This window comes from Colius striatus, chromosome 10, assembly GCF_028858725.1.
Source record: "Colius striatus isolate bColStr4 chromosome 10, bColStr4.1.hap1, whole genome shotgun sequence".
In the NCBI taxonomy this organism is placed as follows: Eukaryota; Metazoa; Chordata; class Aves; order Coliiformes; family Coliidae; genus Colius; species Colius striatus.
This window is the reverse complement of record NC_084768.1, coordinates 26583532-26607724: the sequence shown is the minus strand read 5'-3', so window position 1 is coordinate 26607724 and position 24193 is coordinate 26583532. Positions and strand designations below refer to the sequence as shown.

Here is a 24193-nt window from a genome sequence, read left to right as displayed (position 1 = left end):
GGGCACACCACAACCACCCACTGCAGCAGGGTCCATCGGTGCAGAGAAACAGCTGGTGTTGGGCATATGAAACATTAAACTATACCTTCCAGAAAGTCTGTGTTCCTGAGGAAAATGCTCCTGGGAATTGTTTACAGCCTGTCTGCGGACGCTGCTGAGGAGCAGGGGCTGCAGAGCGGCTGGGGCTGGCAGCTGGCAGCAGCAGAGCCCGTTAGGGATTCCCAGCGCATTGAAGCCACACTTACCGTGCAAAGCCAAGCATCAGGGAAGCTGGAGTTTACATGTTATCATGTTCCCGCTCTAGTTTATGTTGGCAGGGTTTGTCAAAAGGTTTTTATTGCTCGCTGACGTTAGCTTTACAACTCAAACTTCCCACCACCCACTGGGTGAGGGATGAGAAAGTCATTGCCCTCATACCTGCCCTGCCTTTTTTGGTGGGGTTTTTTTCTCCAGTTTGATGTTACAGACAGTTCTGTTCTAGGTACTAGTTATGGTGCAGTGCCAGAGACAGCCTGTGCTAACATTACAAACAAATCCACCCACACGTTACTAGAGAGTAACTATAATACAGGCTGAAAAGCGAGTTTTAGCAACTGGATCAAAGCCAATTAGTTCCTGGCATGGATTGAAGCTATAGGTATGTTGTCAAGATTAGTTACACAGCGTTCACATCTATTACAATCACATTTTAAATAATGATATCTGTATTAGATCAAACCAGGAAGGACTCGATCCAGAACATGAAGAAAAGGTGAAAAGCAGCACGTGCCCTGCAGTGCAGGAAGTTCACATTCAAGTCACAGTGAAAGTTTCTGCTCTCTCACCACCCCTCTCTCACTCCCAGCCACCCATGGTGGGTTCTTTCCTCCAACGAACGTCAGACAAATTAGGGAGCCAAGAAGACATTATTTTAGTCCTTGCAGTGTCCAGCGATAACAGTTCCCTCCAGAAGGTGGGTTTTTGCCTACTCATTTTGGAGCTCATTTGGAGCAACTCTTTCTGTTTTATCACTCTTGCAGTTATTAGGATGAACAAGGTGCTTTCTGCAAAGATTTTTTGACAGACCTGTACACTGAAGGAGGTTGGACAGTATTTTCTGGCCAGGCAGCTTTGCTTGCAGGAGGCCTGCAGCACCCTGCTACAGTTAACTGATTTGTTTGTTTGTTTCATGGCACGATTCACAGAAGATGGGGGCTTTATTCTGAACTGTAAACCAACAAAAAAAAAAAAGGGGGACCACTGTAAGTCTTGCAGGTCTGTTTCTGCAGTAAGTGAGCAACAGGTAACACCACCAAAACCTGTGGATTTTGGGCGCAATTTAGTCACAAAAGAAGTAATTTACAAACCATCTGAAGTTTTTGCATATAAATTCCTTCTTTATGCAGAAAAGCAACTGTATTTGAATGCATGGATGTCACTTATATACATACATTTCTAGAGTATATTTCAGAGGAAAATTATCATTCATGGTTTTGTTCACAAAACTTGGCAGTACTACTCCTGGACAAGAATTATCATGATGAGGCCCTTAAAAATACACTTTTTTTCCTCCCCTTTAGTGGGGGAAATCTGATAATCTGAGGAAAGTTGCTCTTCACGAAGGAGGTTTCATTACTTGTCACCTCTGGGTGGGGGAATCCCTACAGCAAAATGTAATTGCTACACAAGAAGCAACCGAAGTCGAGAGGTGAGCCAGATGCAGTAGTCACCAGCCCCCGGGCCGCGAGTCCATCCCCGTCAGCCTGGTTCTGTCTCCGACGGCTGTAGCTTAGAGTCAGGCCGCGGCTGCCACCCGCCCTGCACGGCTGCCAGCAGCGCGTACCCCCGCGGGGTAGTGCCAGGGGAGCCGGTCTCGCTGCCTGACAGGTTCCCTCGATAACGCACCTCCCCGAGCTGCCTCACGCGTGTTTATATTCAAATTCACTTTCCCGTGGCGTCCACCCAGAAAGAGGAACGGATTGCCGCCGGGAGCGATCGGTTACGTGTGCCTCTCGGGGAGCCACGGCATCGCGTCTTACCTCTCGGAGGGGTCGCTCTGGCAGAATTCAGCCTGCCGAGGCTGCCTGAAACTTAAAGCAATCCGGCCCTTAAAGCACTTCTAAGACATTAAACGCTGTCAGGCAGAACGGCAATGACATCTCCGTACTGTATCACCGTCACTTCTTCGCCCTTTGGAGGCAAAGCGGAGCCCTCGCGTCCTCTCGCTGGCCGGGCGCCTTTCCTCTCAAAATGGTACTTTGAAATCGGCCCAGGGTGCCAGAAACGCGGAAAACAGGGAGCGCTGCCGCGGACGGTCGCCTCCCGCCGTTAAGAAAACTTGACATTGGCACTTCATCCTTGACCTTGTCCCCAGGGAGAGGAGCCCGCGTCGCTGCCGGGGTGGACCCCGGCCCCGGAGCCGCTGCCCCACGGGGTGCCGAGCGAAGGCGGTGGGCCCGGGGCCGGGGCCGCTCCGCTCCCCCGCGCGGGCAGGTGGAGACCGCGCTGCGGGGGAAGCGCCGGGCAGAGCCGCGGCCAGAGGCCGATCCCCTCGCCTACCGAGCTCGCCCGGTCCTCCCGCGGGGGCGCGGCGGCTCCCGGGGCTAAACTCCTTTTTTCCCTTTCCCCTATTTTTCCTTTCCCCTAGGCCTCAGCAGCGTTCCTCCTAAAAGCACCCGGACTGTTAATGGCTGTGGCGGGGCAGCGCCGTGCCCGGCCTTGCACGGCAAAGGGAACGACACAAGGCGCCGCGGCGCAGGGACCGGGACCGGGAACCGGGCCTGCGTGCCGGGGCCGGGGCCGGGGCCGGGGCCGGGGCCGGGGCCGGGGCCGGGGCCGGGGCCGGGGCCGGGCGAGGGGCGGGCGGGCGCCGCTGCAGGCCTTCCTGCCCAGCCGTGCCGTAACTCCGCCGCGCCTCCTTAAATCTCTGCCGTTAAAATGTGGGCGGGTGTTTCAACTCAAAAAGCGCTCAAATTTTTTTTCTTTTCAAAAAAAGCTGATGAGGTTAAAAAAAAAAAGGGGGGGGAGGAAAAAAAAAAGAGAAACCGGCTTCGTGTCCGTAGGAAACAGAAGTAGCGATTGTTTGCGCTTAAAAAAGGGGGAGCGCAAAGTCGCGGGCGGAGGCAGCGGGCGCGGACCGGCAAGTGCAGCTTTATTTCGCGAAGTTGAAAGCGGAGGCGAGCGGCGGCTGTCACTGCGCGCCGGGAGGCTGCCGGGCGCCGGGAGGCTGCCGGGCGCCGGCGGGCTGCGGCAGCGGCGGGCATTGGCGCAGCCCCTGCCCCCTCCCGCGGCTCGCCCTCCGCTGCCCGGCCGGGGCGAGAGGCGCGTCTGTCGCCGGGGAGCGGCGGCCGAATCGCGGCTCGCGGCGGAGGCGGTCCCGCTCCGCGGCTCCTCCGCGCCCTGAGCGCGGGCGGCGGGGACGCGGCAGTCGCCGCAGCCGCCGCGGACTCGCCGCCCTCCTGGATGCTCCGGAGCCGGCGGGGACCGGGATCGCGCCCGCCCGCTGCGCGGAGCCTGCGCGAGGCGGCGGGAGCGAAGCCGCTGCGGGGAGCGAGAGCAGCGAGGGAACGAGCCCGGCGCCGGGCAGCCGCTGCCGCCGCGCCCAGCCCTGCCCTGCCCGCCGCGGGCGCGGACTGTCCTTCTCATCCCCGCTCAGCCCGGACTAGAGGCGGCGGTGTGGGATGAAGGGGGGGATCCCGAGTGGGAGCTGGATGCACGCTGCTACGGAAGACTTTTCCTCGGAGCTGTTGCTGCTAAGTCTCCGATCCCGACTGTGAACAGGGTGGGTTGTCTTCTTCTTCAAAGATCTCAGGTCTGAGTGAGTCTCCGGTGTACGTGTATATATGTTACCTATAACATATATGATATATTGCCTAGCTATTAATCTCCCCCCCCCCTCCACGAAAGTGGCCAAAGTCTTTAATAGGAGTTGCTCTATATGTGGAAGCAAAGAAATCTTCTTTCAAGCGGAGCTGCAGTTTTGCTGAATAATCACGTGTGAGTTAGGGGCGGGCTCTTGGCAAGGAGGTTTTTTACTAGTATTTACTACAAGGTCTACTCCAGAAGATTAACCATCCCAATCCTTCTGTCAGTCTCCGATGCCATGCCTGGTTAAAAAAAAAAAAACAAAAAAAAAAGCCAAAAAACCAAAAAACCTCATCTTTTTTCCGATCGTCAGTCACCCTAAAGAATGGCCGAGCCTTCTGGGAACGAGCTGGCGTCCGCGGCTGCCAAGGGGGACCTAGTGCAACTTACTAATTTGTTGCAAAAGAATGTAAACGTCAATGCACAAAATGGATTTGGGAGGACTGCGCTGCAGGTTGGTATCCAGAGAGGGAGAAAAATATTTCATCACTGGTACCTACGTGACCCGGGTTTCCAAAAAAGACAACGTTTTAAGCAGGCTGGTGGATGAAATTCGAGTGGTTTTTCAAACTCGTTGGATGCCATATTTTATAACTTTAGTGGCTCCAACTCCCTAAAATGACGTACTTGAAATAAAACTGGTCAAAACCATTCTTTCAATCTGGGATCACCCTCAATGTCAAACGGGCTACGAGTTTGGTAATATTTTGTAACTTCGTGGGGAGGAGGCAAGGAATGATAGAGCTGAGATGAAAAGAAATCAGCTTAGGTGAGCAGGATTTCCTAGCAGGTCTGTAAACACAAATGTGCTGTTCTCTGAAGCTTAAGATTTCTCTTTTATCCTCCTCTTTTTCTCTCTCTTTTCCCTTTTTTCCCCCCTTTTCTTCCTGCAATAATACTGTTCAAGCGTGCCTTGTCTGGGTTCTGGGCTCGGCTGCAGCCTGTACTTTTCCTGTGTGCGCTGTTTGTGAGGAATGACCTTTCTCAGTGGGAAGCATGCTGCTCAGGAGCGGAGACCTTCGGTGCACACTGCGAGTTAGCCTTCCAGCTGCATCCCTTGCTCTTTGCTTTTTTTTCAGTCATAACTAAGGCTGAAAATGTTGCTTTTGAAGCTCGGCTAGCAGAGCACTGTTTCCAGCGATTTCCTTTCTGCTCTTATAGGGTGCTGTGCCCTAATTTTCAAGTGTGTGGCTGTGCAGGCAGGAGTTGGAGCTCGTCCAACTGCTAACTATTGGAGTTGATGAGAGATTTTGCTTTTAATAATATCAGATAATGATGACGAAAAGGCTGGAATACCTACCGACTAGTGAAAGGAGTGATTTATAAATCCGGAGGGGAGGAGGGGGGGAAAGTATAGTTATTTGAACTTCAGATATAACTAATGAAATGTGGAAGTGGGGCTATAGGTCTTTTTTAATTTCACATGTTAGAAAAATCGTTTTTAAACTCCTCTCCCCCCCTTCCCTGAAATCGTGATAATACTTACTGAACTTGGGGGTTTAACCAGCATATAGCTTGCGAATGTACTCGGGATATTTACAGCTTTTTGGCTTCACATCAAAACGTTAGTGCTGGAAAACAAGCCCCTCTTGCTAAAAAAGCAGGAGTGACCATTTTTTTGACCGTTTCGCTGAAGCTGGAGGTTTGTGAGCTCCTCTCTGTCTTGTTAGCACCTAAATAGGGCATCGCATGGCAATGCAGACACTTGCAGCTACTTTTATCAGAGTGAAAGGATTTAAATGAAAAACTTACACCAACTAACTTCTGTAAGAAAGCAAGAAACAGTTAGCGAGCTGGTGTATCCTCAGGACGAGGGCTGAAAACCGATTTGTGCTACAGAAATGTATTCTTTTTTTAATCTAAAAGCAGCTAACTGTCCGTATCCTGACTGGAGGCAGATTTTACACAAAGACATAGCATCCAGCTGTATTAAAAACGCATCTGTGTCCTAACAACGCTTTTTATCGCTGCCTAATCATAAGTGAGTTAATGAACCACAACAAAAATAAAAACAGGAGAATCTGTCGACTTATTTTCAATATGTATCATCCTGAGAAGTGCTGTGGGTGCATGAACCATGCTCGAAAGAGCTCTGTGTCAGTGCACTCTCCAAAACCAGAGTAATCTCTCCATTATCTCTCTCTCAGTTAAAACGGGGAGACTGCTCCTATATTAATGCCAGTGCATTTCAATTTTTCCTCTGCATTTATGTTTAATTAAACAACTGCTCGGCTTGTCTTGCTCTGTGCTTTTTATTTCTGACAATGTGTACCTATGCAGGCCTCAAATACTTGTCCTCTCCTTATGTTCTTTGCCAGAATAATTCTATTAAGGCTTTCTCCTTCCTTACCTCCCTCCACCCAAGTGTAACTTTGCAAAATAAAGGGCATTTGCTGTGCAGTTGTAGCCCCCCTCCCAACAGCATCACCTTGTCAATGATTTTCTCTCCCCCCTCGCATCTTTAACTGAAGCCTTCGGTCCCCTAGCCTGAACACAGAAAACTCCCAGTTAAAAACACAAATAATACAGCCTGAGTGCTCAAAAAGGGATCAAAATGTTCAGATTTTACTAAAGAAAGAAGGATCACAATGCTCTTATTTTCTTTCACATCACTTTCATCTCCAGTCAGAAGTGAAAGAAATGGCACATAGGGAGCTGGCAGCCTTGGGGCAGAGAGAAACCTCTTGCCCTGAACCCCAGCCTCTCTTATCTACCTTTTTCTTCTCCTCTCTAGATATAACATATTGGGCTGCTTTACAGTCCAAACGATGCAGTACTTCTAGTTATTACAGCTTGCTTATCTTAAAAAGCCTAATATCTATTTTTCACCAGGACAGGTTTTTTTTAGCAAATCTCTTGTAGAAATTGTATATTGTACTAAATCTGCTGCACTGTCACACTCGTTTGTGCAGATGGGTTTTTTTTTAATCAGGATTTTCATATCAGTATGTAGATGTTTGTAAGGAATTTTTTAAAAAGGTGTCTGGGTTTGGGGTTGTTTATTTCGAATTTGAGCCTTAAAACGAAACTAATTACAAGAAGAGGAAAATATCGCCTATAGGCTGGAGATTTTACATGACTGTGTTCATTTTCTGAAAGTCTTTGTGCAAACAAAAAAAGGGAGGAATTTAGGGGAAATCGGTGCAAGTTGTTAAGTCCCAAATAAGAAAGATTTGCCTTCTAATTATGATGGTTTTATGATGCAATCGAGAAAATTCAAAGGAGCTTTTTTTTTTCCCTGAGAGAAACAATCTGAAAATCCAATTATTGGTGTTGTGTGTTGCTTTTCTTTCTTGCTTGCTTGTTTTTTTTAAAGGATGTCTTAAACAACATAATATAGTCAGAATGTACTTCTAGTGAATTTATGGAGGTATAATACAATATGCTGGTTTTAGAAGAAAACTTAGTGAACTTTAAAACATTCCTTTCAACTTCTCCTTTTGGGGTGGCATAATGAAACACAACATTTTCTTCTAGCATTTATTTTTCTTAGCAGACAGAGCTATGGTACAGTCCAAATATTTGTTTTATGATAATGCACAGACAATGTAAACACCTGAAAGCTTATAAAAACACATGCTACATTTGCTGTTGCTGAGGTAAAATATCTGTTCCTCAGAGACCCTATATTTGATGTTTAACGAGATTAAACAGTAATGCAAAGGTGTCTCAGTGCTTGGGCAAATAAAACCAAACTATACTTAATTTTCGTATGTTAAGAAACTGAGATAACCCACATTAAGAAAAAAAAAGTTATTCCATCTCCTTCTACACCTTTTGTTTCAGATATTAGTCTGAGACAGAAAGCTGTTGCCACGACATGATAACATCTTCCACAGCTTCACCGAGCTTAGCAAAGAAAATAATTTCAATTAAGAAATGTAGTTGTGCTGCATCGTGAATTTTAGAGTGAGGCTCTCCTCTTTTAGGCGAGGATTGAGCAGTGACAAAAGCCAGAGGGAAGAACCAAGGCTCTGAGCCCGGTGCTGGAGCAAACTCCTCCCCGGGTATTCACCTCTTCTTTTCCTTCCGTAGGTGATGAAACTCGGGAATCCCGAAATTGCCCGGAGGTTGCTGATTAACGGGGCCAACCCCGACCTGAAAGACAGTACCGGCTTCGCTGTAATTCATGATGTAGCCAGAGAGGGTTTTCTGGACACTTTGCAGACTCTGTTGGAGTTCAAAGCCGATGTTAACGTTGAGGATAACGAGGGCAACTTGCCCTTGCACTTGGCGGCCCGGGAAGGGCACGCGCGGGTGGTGGAGCTGCTGCTGGGGCGAGCGGAGTGCAAGGTGAGCCACCGCAACAACCGAGGGGCCACCGCCTACGACCTGGCCAAGCTCTACAAGAGATCCGCCGTGGTGAAGCTCTTGGAGGACAGCAGCTTCTTCCCTGCAGCCATGAATTAAATCCAGCCCGGACGTGCTCTCCTGTGGACATTGAGGCTTTCAGCCTTCTGTTGTGTTTTTGGGGTTTCCTCCTTTTTAATAACATTTGTTGCAACCTCTATTCTTTTCTTTTGATCAGCTTGATAGTATAAGTCTCCAGAGGTGGGTTTTTAGGAAATGGAAATGTTTTAAACCCATGCTGGTGGCAATTCCTTACACCTGCCGCTTACAGAGTGCTCACAGACTCAGCCGTGGGTGTCTCAGTCGCTCATACCTAGTTTTACAATATCTTTGCAATTTATTTTAGGTCATTGGTATTAAGTCATTAATACAAGAGCTACATATTCACATGTTTTGTGGACTTTAAAAAGTTGCTGGACTTTTTAAAAAAGCCAGTGCACCCCCCGGGGCACTTCCTCCCCCCCCCCCCCCCCCCTTTCAGTCAGGCTTAAAGGTTGGAAGACCTATTTGGGGTTAAACCAGCATTTTAGGGGGTAACCTGCAACTCCCTGCTCAGGCAGAGCTTGAAGTCAAGCTATTTGGCCTGAAGGCAGGATCGTGCTTAGATGCTTTGGGAAACAGTTGCATTTTGACACTAACAGGAGCTTGTAGAAATAGGTCACTTTCTAAATGTAGATGACACTTTTCTCCTTTGTATATTTAAACTTTCACCGAGCTGGTTTTTAATTTAGTTACCAGAAACAGTGTAAGTGGTGTTTTTTGGATTGTCAGAGGTTTTAAACAGCTCAGTTCAGTAGTTCGTGTTTACTGTGCTCAGTGCACAGAGACTTTTTTTTCTAGTTTCAAAACAAACAGCAGAGAACCCTTGTCAGAGGCAGGAGGACACGAAGGCTGCAACACAACTTTTCTGGTCTTTTCATTAGCTGAGGGCAGCTTAGATGCTCTTTAAGAAGTATTTGTTTTCCACCAACTATTCTGTTTTGCCTGGAAATAAGCTATTTTAAGAATAAATGTATCTCACAACACAGGAATCTTTTACAGTGACATTTAGGAAGCAGCATGTCTGGTAGTCGTGAAGTTACGTTACTGCTTGCACTTAAGATGCAATTTAGCCATTGAAAATTTTCTACTGCAATACAGTTGAGAGTATTCATCAGAGTTATTCACCTCTCCAGCTACAACAGGAGCTAACAACGTTCAACACCGTATGGGGAAGAGTTTAGTATGAAACTTTACAACTGACACAGACTCCAATTGTTGGACAGATCTGGGGCAGTTGAAAGTGCTTTCTTTTGAATAGTTTAATTTTTAATTATTGTGAAAAATCGATGCAAAATAAACAGTACTTAAGATAGCACTTAAAAGAGGAAGGGATGCACATTAGGTTAGATTTTAACTCTTAAAAAAAAATAGCCCTGCAAAACCAGTTAGTACCGTTTTCAAGTTAAAAGCAATTTGCTGAAACTGCCTGTCACGTCGACTCTACGCTCTATCACACTGCTGTGTTTTCTGATTAAAAACCTCTGTCAAAGATGAAGTTCTGAGCGCTTTTGTTATCGTTTTTTTTGTTCATGAGGGATCTAAAGATCATTAATCCAAGCAGCACGGCACACAGGATACGTGACTGGGGAAATAACCTGCAAAGCACCCTCTATAAAGAGTAGCCGAAGAGTTAAAAGCGAGCACCGTAATCCCATCCCTCCCCTCATCTCCTGAGGATGCTCCGAGCTTTCCCTGCAGCCAGTGCTCGCACTCCTCCCCCCCCCCGAGCAGAAATCCGCGCTGTCACCGGTGTTTGTCTCATTGTCTGCCAGAGCAGAGCTGAACATCGGCAGGTAACGGTCATCTTTCTCACTTCTTTTTTCACCTGTGCCACTTAAAAAAACTCATCCCAGAAGCGTTTGGAGCTCCATCAGCATTTAATTTACACTAAGCCGAAGTTTAAGTGGTGGTTTAATAAAACAACAGCTTTTCCGAGCAAAATGCCCCGCCTAGTCAGAAATAGCGGCTTTTATTGCCTGCCAGAAGCTCAGGTTGAAAGCCAGGACCTGTTCCACCACGGCCATGCCCACAGCCGTGAGTCATGGGCGGCAGTTCTGGTTTCAACATACATTTTTGCTTTTACTGCTGTATTCTCTCTGCAACTACCCCCCAGTTATCGAAAAAAATATTATCAATTAAAATTCTTAAGAGATTTGGAAAGCACAAACGAGTCTCTATTGCCCCAGGGAGTTAATAGTTACTACTACTACCGCTGCTACCAAAAAAACCCCCAAGCCTCTGGGAACCCAAATAAATAAATCAGTTGGTGAGGGATATGTCCCTTGCAGGGTCTGCAGGTGATAAAACGCTGCTGAGGGGAGTGCGGGGATGGGGGCAGCTGTGCTGCAGGAGTTTATACATTTACTAAGCCAGGAGAAAAGAATATAAAGAGAGTATCATTAATAAGGAATCTTTGTACCGAAAAAGAATCCTGCTATCGGGTGTGGTTTCAGAAATTACTTTTATCATTTCTGCCCTACCGGTTTGGCCACATCAAAAAGTCCACTTTTGGAAATCCACATATCTGTGAACATATCGACAATACTATTGACCCGGAGATGCAAAACTGCAGCGGGTGAGATGGAACGAAATATTTTTGAGAGCTTTTATTGAGGGGTAAAGCAAGTGAAAAGTCTCTCAGGCAGGAGCAGAGATTGCCTCGCAGCAGCCCAGGCATTAAACAAGACAACATCGAGATGAGATGTATAAATAGAAACAAATACGGCAAGCACAGAAAAATGTGAAGAAACAGAGCATAAACTTTAGCTGTACCAGGATTTACACTGACCGGGGTAAGTGAGAACACAACTGTGGGGCAAGAGCCCTCTCCCCTCTTTCAGTTACACGGATGAGCAAAGCTGTTGCACTTGACCTTTGTTTCTAAATAATCCTCGGAACAACGGCGGGGGCTGTTGAATTCCTTTGGAAAGGAGGCAGATCTTACAGGGATCCTACACGGAGTGAACAGTGTATAATCTGTGGCAGCAGCACCGTGAGAGGGTGAAATAACCGGTGCTGGGGGAGAGGGGGGAGAGATGCGTGGCTAAGGCAGGCTGGCCCTGCACTTGCATAGGGGAGCATAAATTATCAGGTATTTGAAGGTGATTTCAGCTCATTCGCCAGCGCAATAAATCGCTGCACATTGGAAGTACACGAAAATAATTTCTTTCCACTTTTGATCATTGTTAGAGGAATAAAATCAATGTTTTCTTTCATGGTGGGATAAGAAATTCCACTAATCACATTGAAGAAAGAGTTAAACAGGTAGGAAAGCACCACTGTTCATCTTTTAAAAGAAATAAAAGAGTCTCCCTCCACAAATGTACCTGCCAATTCACTGAGCAGCCAGAAGCAGCCATACGTTAATATCTGCTTCCTAAAGTGTTGAAATTCCCTCGCAAAAGCGAGGGGAGGAAAGCTCCTGCATGTGTCTGCGCGGGACTGTTCCCCTGCGCATGGCGGCGGAGCAGGAAAAAATGAAAACAAAAAAAGAGAGAGAAAGGGGAGAGAGAGAAGGAGGAAAGGAAGATCTCTCACCAAGGCTCTGAAAAGCCTGCCCCGCTACACATGCTCTCAAAATGTCGGTGCTCCCGGAGAGCTGTGCCGGGATCCCAGGGGAGGGGGGCCGGCGGAGGTGCGGGGCAGGTCGGGCGGCCCTCGGGGAGCGGGGCCGGGAGCGGGGCCGCCGGGCGGGGGGGCGCCGGGCTCCGAGACCGTTAGCTGCTCTCCGACGGTTCCTCTCCCCTTTCTCTTCCTGTCCAAATATTTTTAAATTTACGCGCCTTAAATAACAGTCTGATTTTATTTCTTTAGCTCCCTGCGCGGTCCCCGCCGCCGCGTCCCCGGGACGGCCGCCGGCCCGCTCTCCGCTCCGCGCCTCTCCGCGCCCGGCCCCGGCCCCGCGGCCGCCCCCGCCGCCCGCGCCGCCTTTCCTCCGAGCCGCCGCCACCGCATTTCTTCGCAGCTTGCCCTGCGCCCCTTGGGTTGTTGGTTTTTTTTCTTCCTTTTCTTTTTTTTCCCTTTCTTTCCCTTTTCTCTTTTTCCCTCCCTTTCCTCCCTCCCTCTCCCCGCAGTCGCGGACTGGAGCTTCCTCAGCATAACCCCGATGCCTTCGCAGCTCCTCAGCCGCAGTGAGTACAGAAAAGGGACTCACATCTTGCCGGGGGGATGTTTGTGACACATATTTGTGGCTGCTGCCCGCTGCCCGAGCTCCCGCTGCAGCTCGGGGTTACCCCCCCCCCCCCCCGCCCCCACCCCAGATTTCAGGGATGCAGAAGCATCTTCTCCCAGCGCAGCCCACACAGAAGACAAAAAGAAGCAGGTTTGTCTCCAGGTTTCCTTAGAAAATGGGAAAACAAGGTGTAGCTTCCAGATAGAGCTTTTTCATGACCTTCTGTTACATTTGAAAATTACAGCCAAGCAAAAGAGAGGGGGTGGAAAAAAATAAATCCACGTTTCTTGGTTTCTGCGTGACAGGGGCAAGGAAACGATTTTTGGATGTAAACTCCAGGGCTTACTTCTGATAGCCAGATGTGCCAAGTTCTGCTCTGCAGACCCGAATTACAGGGCACCACTAGAAAACAATTAACTTCTGCCATGGCACTGAGTGGTAAGATGGCTTCTTGCATTTTGAAGAAGCACTAAGTGCAAATCACCAGGGACATTTCACAGGGCTAAAGGTGGCTGCTTAACATTTTGTACTTTCCCCCAGAACGCCTGAATTCCCTTTCAGCACAGTATCCGTTATAACTGTGAGAAGTTCATCTTAAGGAACTAAGGGGAAGAGAACTCTGCTATGTTGGATACTTCAGAATAACCTTGACCTTTCATTAGCGCTTATCCTAAAAGATAAGTCAGGCAGGGAAAGCAGGCAATTGGGCAAGGCACCTGCAAAAGACTACATGAAATGTCTCTATTTTTAAACTAGTGTCAAAACGGCTTCTGAATCCCACAAAACAAGGGACATCGAGGGGCTAAAAGACAAAATCTAGAACTCGCTGGCAAAATTCAGTCTGACACACACAGGACCCTGAGTTAATTTCCTCAGCCCGAGAGGCATTTTCTGCCGTTAGTCCAATCAGCACTGCTGAAACTCCAACTGCCAAAAAGGGTAAATTCCCTCTGAAAGAAACTGAATCAGCCAAAAGTATAATCAGCTTTTCAGGGAAGTACAAGACCACTGAACCATGTTTCCAGTTGCATTTCTTTGTTCCTCTGCAACTGCTTTCTGATATTTGTAAAAGTAATTAGGAGGGCCGCTGGTATTTATGAGTATTTCGAATAAAAAAAGCTTCATTCAGTGTAGGAAGCATGAAACATTTTGCTTCGTGGTACAACCACTAAAAGGTTAAAGCCAATTCACAGCTCCTAAGAAAAGTTTTCCCTCCGCAGATAGTGCCTATCAAGATGGTCTTTCTCCTGTTACACCCGGAGAGCAGGGAATGGGCAGCATTCATATGGCAACACAGCCCTCTTCACTCCCCGATATTAAGATTGCTATCAACACAATGCTATTTTAATGAACACTTTTATACACGGAGCTAACAAACATTTAAAGGAGAAGATACAGCACAAATCACAATAAAATGTGATGCCCTATGAGAACACTGAGCATTCAAAAGCTTTTCAGGGTCTGACCCTATTGAAACAGAAGCCCAATCCTGGGTACACATCGCATTTATATGCAGAGTATCCTGCAGGCCGGAATAAGGGCTTCTGCTGAAGTGAACTGTAATTTTCGGGTGAGGGAGGATCGAATGTTTAGGCCTTAAGTTATTAGCATCTATTCTGATGGAAATAGAGACACTTTGTCAGATCAAAAAAGAGTGCTTTCTGCTTCAGATATCTTTCCACTGAGGGGATGTACTACCATTTGAATACCTGCACTTCCAAATCACTCATGCCAGGATGGGAGCATATTGGTGGGTCGTGAACTTTTGCTTGTATTTAGCAATGCTGGAGAACAAGTACAGGAGATTTTTTTCAGTCCACACTAGCTAGAATACCAGCAGGCCTGGAAACCAAGATGTTAATTGTAAATACTTCCTACAGAAGGCACTAAAAAACATTCTGAAAGGAGAAGTGCAATGCTAGAAAAAAGCAACTTTATCTCTGGACATGGTTCTTGAGGGTGTGACTATAGGTACACAAACGGAGCTGTATTTAATCTCTCCAAGGCAATTTTATAGAGAACATCCGTGAAGGAGAGAAGTATCTTGGTTTCATGAGCACTGTAACTTTCAATAACATCTCCTCCTTGCATCAACATACACACTTTATGTAGTGTGATGTCTGGATTTTTCAGATGTAATGTTTTTAGTTCGTGTAAGAGAAAAGTCTGCAGACAAAAAGCTGTGCTACACTGTGATGCATTCACAGCATTCACAATCCATCCCTGCACACATATACTGGAGTGAACTACAGCTTCCTTTCTGGAGAAGCATTTTAATTTAGAGAAACATATTGTTTTGTGTAAAGAAGGTAGTAGACAATTAACTGTATTCATTTAATCTAATTATAGGCCTCTGAGGCAAAAAGCTGACACTTTTCATTGTGGTATATTCAGAGAAGTTAATTGAAAAAACATTGCAGCCACAAGGCATAACATGCCCATGGTGTATTTGATACTAATAATTTTTCTCAAAAATGAGATGAATCTGATGCTTGCTGGAGATAAAGATGACTGTTACTCACTCGAGTAAGGCAAAGGCTGGGGAAGCTCGTTATGCAATGCTGCAGTGCACTGCAATATCTCTGCAATTCCAGAGCTAACCACAGCCAACTTAATTTGCCAAATTGGGAGAGGGTTTTGTAACGTACACAAGTATCTCGTGCAAATTTAAGAAAAGCTTGACTGCGTTTTTAGCTGGGACGGAGGTCAGGATTTGAACAGAGATCTGCTGCAAGAAATAATAGGTCAAGTATCAACTCTTCACTCTGTTTAATCTTCAGGAAGAACTCAGTAGTAACAGTAGCTTACCCCTAGGAGTTGTAATTAGCAGTTTCATTTGTGTTTTTAAGCTATCAGTATGACAAACAGATAAATAGGCAGCAAATCGATGCTTGCAACTCCCAAGCATATAAAAATAAGTGTCTATCAGACCGTTTGCAGTTTCAGAGTAGTTTTTCCTATCACCTGATACATAACAACAGCTTAATCTTCTGACAGCAGGGCTACTTTCATTCTCAAAAGGAAAGTAAAGCAGCTCAACTCTGCACAGCTTGCCTTCCACCTGACAGAGAACACAACAGACTAAACGTGCTGGTTGTGGGGAAGCATTTGCCATTTATATTAAAGAAATTTCAGCTCACAAGCTGACTCATCACATTAGAGCCAAACATCACAGCTTCCACCTACTTTATCACTACAAGAGTGTCTCTGCAGCTCTGGCAGTACCACAGGGCAAGACACTTCCCCCTCCAGCTACTGCACTCTCCAGCTCCTGCTCTAGTGACCTCTGTTTCTGCTCTGCCAGTGGACACGCAGGGGCTGCCCACCTCTCCACCTCTCTCTTCCCGTGTCTCCAGGTGCTGGTATTCCTGGCTGGTGGGAGAAAAAATTCCAAAGGCAGTGCTGCTCATCCCTGTGATGCAGCTTTCCTGGTTACCATGGGAATGGTGCAAGCCCTCTTAGATAACAACCACCCAGAGTGCAAGGCCGTGTAGCTGGGCGCAGGGCCTGGCTTTGCTCTGCCAGTGACAGGCAATCCTGGCAGCTCCCCCTATAATTTTAAAATTACTTACAATATCTTCTCAAATGTATTTTGCAGAAATATATATTTTTTTACTGTGGTTAAAACCCAGCATATTGCACTTTAAATGTTTGTTACTGAAGTCAGAGGAAGCCTGACAAGTAAACAGACATGTGGTCTCCTTAACTCTGAAGCTCTGGCTCGAGAGATCCAGGATATTTGATAAAGAAGCTTTCTAACAAGAAAGAAAAAAAGTGTGGCTATAGATTCTAGGCATATGCAATTCCTATTCCTATACCATTACAGACAAAACACAGTTTGCATCGATGTTTCACTCAAAATCTCAGCCTATTCTCAGAGTGTAGTCTGCACGCTAACTCTTCTTTCTGCCTGTCTCCCGTCTTCTCTTTCTCCCCGGTGCTGCTTCCAGGTAACATCCAGTTCCTGCTCTTCCACACTTTGCTTATTCATCCCTCCATTCTCTGCCTCCTGCCTTCTTGCACCCTTCACACTCTATTTTCACCTTCTAGTTTCCTTTCCTTCACCTGCATATCCACCTCTTTGTTTTTTCTCAATTACTTCCCCTGGTGTCTTATCTTGACCCTACTAACCTCCTTACCTAACAGATCACATCCTTTCCTCATTGCCTCACAGAATCTCATCTTGACCCTACTAACCTCCTTACCTAACAGATCACATCCTTTCCTCATTGCCTCACAGAATCTCATCACAGATATATGCATGACCTTTTGTTTTTCTGCCTAATCACAAAGAACCGCTTCCACAACCGATTTTTGTCCATGATGTCCTAGTCATGGTCAGTAATAGCTGTCTCCCTGGCATCCGCTGCCTTCATCTCCTTCTCTTGCTTCTTGCTTTCTGCTCCTTCCCATGCTCTGTGGGTTACAGGCCTCCCCTCAAACTCTTTCATCTTTGTGACCTGATCCTCCTTTTCTCACTGCTTCGGTGGCAACAGAAGCAAGGGAAAAGATGCACGTGGGTACCCAGATCTCACGGATCTCTTAGGAACATGAGAGGAGAAATGGCAGAGAAATGCCGCTCGGTCCCTACTGCCTCAGGCAAAGAGCGTACTCGGTTGCTCTGAGAAAAAGCTGCACATGGCGCCTGCAGAGCAGGCTCCCTCGGCACAGGCTGATCTTTGGAAAATTGGGCTGCCCAGAGCTCACAATTCTTCACTGATCACATGCAAACTGAGATTTTTATGGAGTCTTAGAGCTTTGTTACATTTGGATGCACATCTGTGAAACCGCAGCCATGGTGCCGCCAAATTCCAAGCTGCTGCGCAAAAGGTACACGGGTGAAAGTAGACCAGTGATGGTGTTCCATTTCAAATTCCTTCTGTAGAGAAATGGGGATGCTGACACTTCTGAATGAAGCCACCAGATTACTATTTTTTAATATGGGCAAAATATTTTTTTAACCTTGCTCTTGAAAATGATTACAGTGGTTTCACTGGTAACTGCCAAAATTAAACCTGGGGCAGATGCTTGGCTTGGAAAATACCAGCCCAAACAGTTACGAGCAGCTGAAAACAAGATGTTATTACAAAGCACTGAACAAGGTTAAGCAGAGCAGTTCCATGACTTTGGCCTAAATGTGGAAGAATTTTAAGTGACCTGTAATGAATTTCTTAATGACACCGTTGTTGAAATAAGCAGAATTTAGTCAGATTTCACTTTTTTGGGTGAAGACATTTCCTCTGAAAATAAAGCATACGATCCAGAGTGCTCTGATGTGAAGAGGGAGAGGAAGGGGGTGGCTGGAAGCACTAGGACTGCTTCTTTGGCAATAAAACCAACTTGAAAGATCTATAGCACTGCAGAAGTCATCAAAAAGTATTCTCTGGAGACAAAACTTTATGGAAACAGCAGAGGGAAGAGGGGAAAAAGGAATTGTTTCTGGTGGGAGAACATCAAAGCAACAGAGAGGGAAATCTGAATATCTTGTTAGCTCTGAGGTTCTTAAACACCCTGCCTCTGCTTTGCATGTGCTGGTGGGTTAAACCCCTGGAGTAATACAGGTACCCTTGACCCCACACCCTGGTTCCTGCAGTTTACTGTCACAAGCTCCAGGGAAAGTATAATCCAATGGCCCCTAAAGGGGCTTCATATCTCCCTTAGTTGACTGCTTGCCTTCATCCACCCAACTGCCAGTCAGGCAGTTGGAGAGCTGCTGTGTATGATGAGCCCTGCCTCGTATGGCAGCAGCGATGTAGGGCAGAGCAGCAGGTTGGACAGCTGAGGCCATTACCTCTCTCAGTCAGCTGACTTCAACGCTCCGCTGCCTCCCTGCAAGAGATTTCAGGAGTAGGTTCACAGCAACGGTTGCAGCAATTACCACTGAATGCTGTTTTGAATTTAAAATTGTCATTCCATTTCTCTGCTATGGATTAGAGAGCCACAGAAGCTTTTTCTAATATAGAATGAGCTGCCTGCTAATTTGCAAGTACATTCAATTTTTCTCCAAAGTTCAGACTTTTATGTTCTTGTAGCAGTTCTAATGGATTGCCTGACACTTGACTGTATATTTGCCTTAAAAATCATCTCTTTTCAAGCTAGAACCTCATTCAGGAAGTCTTGTGGCCTTTGTTTTGCAGGAAGTCAGACAAGCTGAAAATGGTGGTCCCTCTGGCCATTTCATCTCTAGCAGTCTCTGTTTTCACAGCAAAATCACACTAATGCTGTAAACTCCCTGTGCAGTTAAAATATTCTGAAATACCTTGCATAGTCTATGTCTGAAGAAGTTTGTTTGCATTCAAGCCAAATGCTTTATGTTGCTGATCAAGATTATACAAATCATGGTGAGAATGGTGACCTGGGATAACACCACATGGAGAACAGTATGAGATTAAAACTACTCTAATTAAAAAGAAAAAGATCAATCTATCTTTATAAACACACAGCTCAGAATTCTTGCTAGATGCTATTGCTTGGCATACAAGTTCTTTTGGTTTTCATAAAAGTGTGTGTGTTTAACAGGTTTAGATTACTTTGCAGGTTTAATATTAAGGCTCAATTGGCAGTGCTTAGTTCTGGGACCACTGCAACATTTACACAACGTACCTTACTCTGAATGGTGTTTTACGCTCAACACCTTCTTCCATTTGATAGTTTCACTTCTTTTTTAGCAGGAAAAAAATGAGGTTTAGGGATAGCAGCAAAATTGGCCTGACAGCATGATCTAATGAACCACAAAGCAGCCTTCAAAGAGAAAAAGTAGCAGGAAGTTTTTCATACCAGGTATTAAAAATAGACTGCACCAAGTCCTGGAATGCACACAGCAGTTATGTAACGATTTTTCAGTGACATGCATTAGGAAATATTCTCAGTAAATGTTTTTCTTTCCTAACACCCAGTTTACTTCTCTGAAGTTTGGAAATTCTTTATATGGATGCTTCTAAGATGACTAAAATTATAATGTTCATTTGAATAACCTATCAATTAGGAAGCCACATAATGACACCATCTAATAGTACAATTGAAGTATTTGAATTTAATGTACAATTTCCATCATGGTGCAATACCAAACACACAATGGAATTTTGGGGTTTTTTTTTCCCCCCACAAGTTAGACTGGATTTATTTGTGACAATGTAATAATTTTGCACTGGAGGCACCAAAAGAGAGACGTCAGTTTGGGTATGTTTCTTAAATAATGAGAACACAAGCTATTTGGAGCACTGAGAAAGCTTTCAAATGTTACCAAAAAAAGGTTTACTTGTTATTAGGGGCCTTTTCTAAATGGGAGGAGGCAGAGAGGAGCCAGAAGAGCTCTATTTACCTTCTACTATATCGAGGAACTGAAATGGTAAACTATTTTGAAGAATATCTTCTTCAGACTTTTCCCCAGAGTTTGAGGAGCTTTCCCAGAGGTCTAGGCTCTGGATCTTTGCAGTATAATTTGAGAAGGAAATAAAGGAGATGGAAAATAATTAAAGTCTCACTTTTGGATTTTCACAGTCCTATTGTTTTCTTGCTTTACTTAATGTTCAGAACAAGTTTGCAACATCCTTTGCCTATAGCAAGAGTATTGTACAAAGAGGACAACATGACTTTCTTGTCTGCCTTTTCTAACTTGTCTATTGAAAGACACAAGCCCTACCACAACCTTTAGACTTGCATGGCCATTATGTACGTAGCAGTAATATTATCAGTTACAATTTATACCTCGAAGACAGTGAAATTCCCTAATGTGAAGGCTCACACATCTCTCCCACTGTGGGTAGTACCTGACTAACACACAGCATCAGTATTCCTTAGGTTGCTACATTTCAAGATGTACTCAAAAGCACAATTATGGTGAGTTTTCATCAGTCATGTCAGTGATGGAGAATGACAGGAATTATTATGGTGGGTGAAATTCTGCCTATATTTTGGCTCCTACTTATAAGTTTTTCGCCATTAATATAGTGGAAATTAAATACCAGGAGATCCTAAATGGTCAGTTATGACCATGGTAAAGCAATATCAATCTTTTTTTAAATCTTTTTTAGTGTTGGGTCTGGCTTTCCTGAGATGTCTTTAACATATTTTTAATGCTAAAAGTGCTTCTTGTGAAGGAAGTGAAGCTCCACACTGTTTTTCTCCAGAACACAGAAAAACCCGAAGAAGGTACAATCAGATAAAACATCTGATTTATTTTCTCTCTTTACTGTTCTGTGAGAGAGTTAAAAATGCCATATTTGACATATGAAAAACCTGTGCCACATTCAGAATACTTCATTTTGGAAACATACATAAACAATAAAAGCAGAAGCACAAGCTAGCTACTTGTAGGGAACCTGTTTGTTCCATAAAATATTAAGAACCATTTTAATTAGCAGTCTGAAAGAAAGTGAAATAGGGCACACTGAATCCATGCCAATAACCTAGATTGGAAGAAGGAAGGACATGAGCATCAGAACTGAGAGAAAAGTTCTGCTTTTCCAAAATGACAAACATAATTTTTTAAGATCAAGGTGCCTTTAAGGCCACAAAATGAAAGAAAAAGCTGATGAAATTACCAGGACATTCATTTGCTTCTAGATGCTGGTATACAAATAGCTTTCTGGGAACCCAGTGCCTAAAAAGTAATTTGTGAATAAATCAACACTTATTTTTCTACACTGATCCATATACAGAGCTTGAGCTGTTTATGAGGAGAGGAACACTGTTTCATGCATAGTGTTCAGCAGTGCTCCGAATTACAGGAACTCTCTCATCATTCAGCCTGATTAGTTTACACAAACTGAAGCAAATAACGTTCTGTATTTTCTCACATGTTTTATGGCTATAAGTCATATAAGCAAAATTGCCTTAAATCAGACTTGGTCCATTTTGAGGGAAGGACATTTCAGAGCAAATAGAGAGTTACAGACTCTTGTTACATCTATTTATCTGTAAGCTGTGCTTCACTCAGCCATTTGTGAATATTTCGGAGCTTTATTGGATATATCCACTTACTTTTCATATGAGATTTGCTGTCACTGAATGTGATATTCAAGGTCAACATTGCAAATGTAAGCTTCTGTTTTGGCTGAATTTAAAACCTCAAGTCTTTTCTGTTACCAAACAAACAGGAGAAGCCTTATTTGCATAGTCAGAGAAAAAACATTTCCTTAGTTTTCCTAAATTTGCTGTTATTTTCCTTTCAATTTTCCTTTTGTTCACATACCTTTATTCTCTTCATTCAAGCTGCTGATGTGTCTTCATCAACAAGTCCTATTACTACACTTATAAATGGGGAAAATTTGAGATCACCTGTGAAAACCAAAGCAAAGCTCTGCCATACCACATTTTCATGCACTTTCCAGAAAGGTAGAGATTATCCTGTAGCACTGAAGGCTGTATGTGCACGGTGGGAAGAAATGCTGACTTTTACACTGTTTGCTGGCTACATACAACAGAAGACTAGACAATAACATCTGAGCTTGGGACAATTAACAGGATGTCTTTAGAATATTTTTATCACGTTAATCTTTTCTTTTTCTTGACCAACAGTCCCCTTGAGAGGAAGAGGAATGATGCTGAGACAACTTACTACTGCAAATTAATTGTATGGTCTGTTTCCCAAGCATTTAATTTGGTCACAGCAACCTGCTTAACTCCAATGGGTTGTCAGAAAGTAGCATAAAAGAGAGACCAAGTTCTTTAGAGGTGGCCAGTAATTTTAAAGCGGTGAAGGGAAATGGCTGGCATTATTGCTTTTGTCCAAATAAAGCCTCTTCTAAACAGGCTAAGCACAAATCAAGTGATTTAGTCTCACCAAAATTCATGTTACTTGAAATCTTCTGGAAGTGTTGACTGAAAAGGAACTGTGGACTGTAACAGAAGACTGAGAAAAGGAGTCAGGCATCATATCACCAAAACATATGAAACAAAGAAAAAAGCATAACATTTTTTACTTCTCATGACAGATAAATCTGAAATTTGGAAAGCAAGTTTGGGATGGGAGTTGGGATTGATGCACCTGCTCAGACCTGACCCATCTACTCTCAAGGCACTCTCTACCTGCACAACTACAGATAAAGTCATTGTGAAAAGGCCAGTGCGTCAGGTTGCTTCCAAGTCAGTGTGTCTGAATTTAGTCTTTTACAGCATGGCTTGTTTTTTTCTTTTTCAGCTCTGGCATTCTCAGAAGTGTTTGCATGTGTGAAATTTCCTTGTATTTCCTTGTCTGAGTCTACTCTTGGTATGTGGGCCTCTGCAATTCAGCAATGCCAAATCCTTAACCCATTGCCTCCAACTTTCCCAGACTGCTTGCCTTGGTGATTCTCTCACAGCTGGATGGATTTCAGCTTTTCAAAGCCCAGTTTGATCCAGTATGTCAACACAGAAACTTATATTCAGCATAAAATCTTTTTGAGATCACAAAGGTATAATTTTATAGTTAAATACATCAAGTCTTTTGGGGAAAACTTAAAGGCAGTGGATCATTTGGCATTTTACAGACTCTCAAGGAATCTCTCCCCGAGGAAACTATTTCACTGAAAATATTTCTTGTTCAGGAAGCAACACTTCAAATTTTCATTGCCATGAAGGAATTCTGCAGAATTCTATAGAAGAAGGTGATGTATCAGCCCAAAGAAGACTTCTACTAGCCTGATTATTAGCTATAATGATATATTCTTCTTCCACAAAGCAGGCAGGCATAAGCAAATGCTTCTAATGGGGAATGACTTTTTGAGAACAAGACGTAAGACATTTTAGTTATAGGGACTAGAAGATTAATAGACATTAACACAATTTTTGAATGGATAAAATACTGTTCCTAGTGTATTTTGAAGATAATCAGTTCTCATTTTGTTAGCAAGTCCTAGAGATGACATTTTCAGAGAATTACCAGTCACAATGTTAGATTCCAGAGAAATATGATTCCCAGAAGTTCAGGGAGTCTTTTATTAAACTGACCTTGAAGAAAATATCTATTTTCTTCTGTGCCTGGTCTCTTTCTTTTCTGGCTCACCTTATCACTTTTGAGATGGCAGTACCACCAGTGATGTTCACTCTGCAGGCTCTGAGCTCCTGCCAGTTTGCCTGCCCTGCAGACGCTGGGCAGTGGCAAAGCTCCTTGCAGGGACTGGGCACAAACTCATTCTAAACATTACTCCAAAATCCTAATATGAATCTTGGTACCAGCTATGCATTAATGTGTTGAGAGCAAACACAGTAGACAACTAATGCTGCACTTTTTCTATTATTCAAACCTGCTGCTAACAATGAAGGAGATGATGTCATTCCTTGGATGTGACAAAGGACTAATATCATATGCGGTAAAAACAATGAGTCAACAGTTTCTATGCCCTTGAGGTCAAAGCATTCAACAGTTTTGAAAGTAGATTGTTCTCTTTCAACATAAGAGAGAGAGTTTGTAGTCCTGTATTAATACAAAATGTGTCAAGTCAAGCAATAATTTTAAAAAAAATATCTTTTTGTTTGTTTCAAACAGAATGTTTCAAACTAAAAGTCCAACTAAAATAAACATAAACTAACTGATAAAAAAATCACCCAGATATGTTAAGTATAATATTGCAAAACACCTTTTTTGTTGTTGTCAAAACCACACTATCTGTGTTATCACTCATATGATCTTGAGAGGCACTTTGCAGTTCCCAGCAACGTTAGTAAGATCTGTGGATACCAATGCAGCAACTAAGTAACATGAAATGTTCTGCACATATTTTGTAATGGTCTGAAAGATAAGAAAGACCTTTAACATGGAATTGTGTTTTGAAAGGCAAAGGAAAGCAAGGAGTTCTGAAAACCAAA

At 44.4% G+C, this 24193-nt stretch overlaps 1 protein-coding gene across 1 annotated transcript; it reads left to right on the top strand.

Moving 5' to 3' along the window:
- Positions 1-3680: 3680 nt before the first annotated feature.
- On the top strand, positions 3681-9730 carry CDKN2C (cyclin dependent kinase inhibitor 2C). The gene is made up of 3 exons (XM_010205423.2): positions 3681-3760; positions 4157-4297; positions 7879-9730. Exons 2-3 carry the CDS (start codon positions 4169-4171, stop codon positions 8251-8253), a joined length of 504 nt encoding a protein of 167 aa, XP_010203725.1. The 5' UTR covers positions 3681-3760; positions 4157-4168; the 3' UTR covers positions 8254-9730.
- The last annotated feature ends 14463 nt before the right edge of the window (positions 9731-24193 follow it).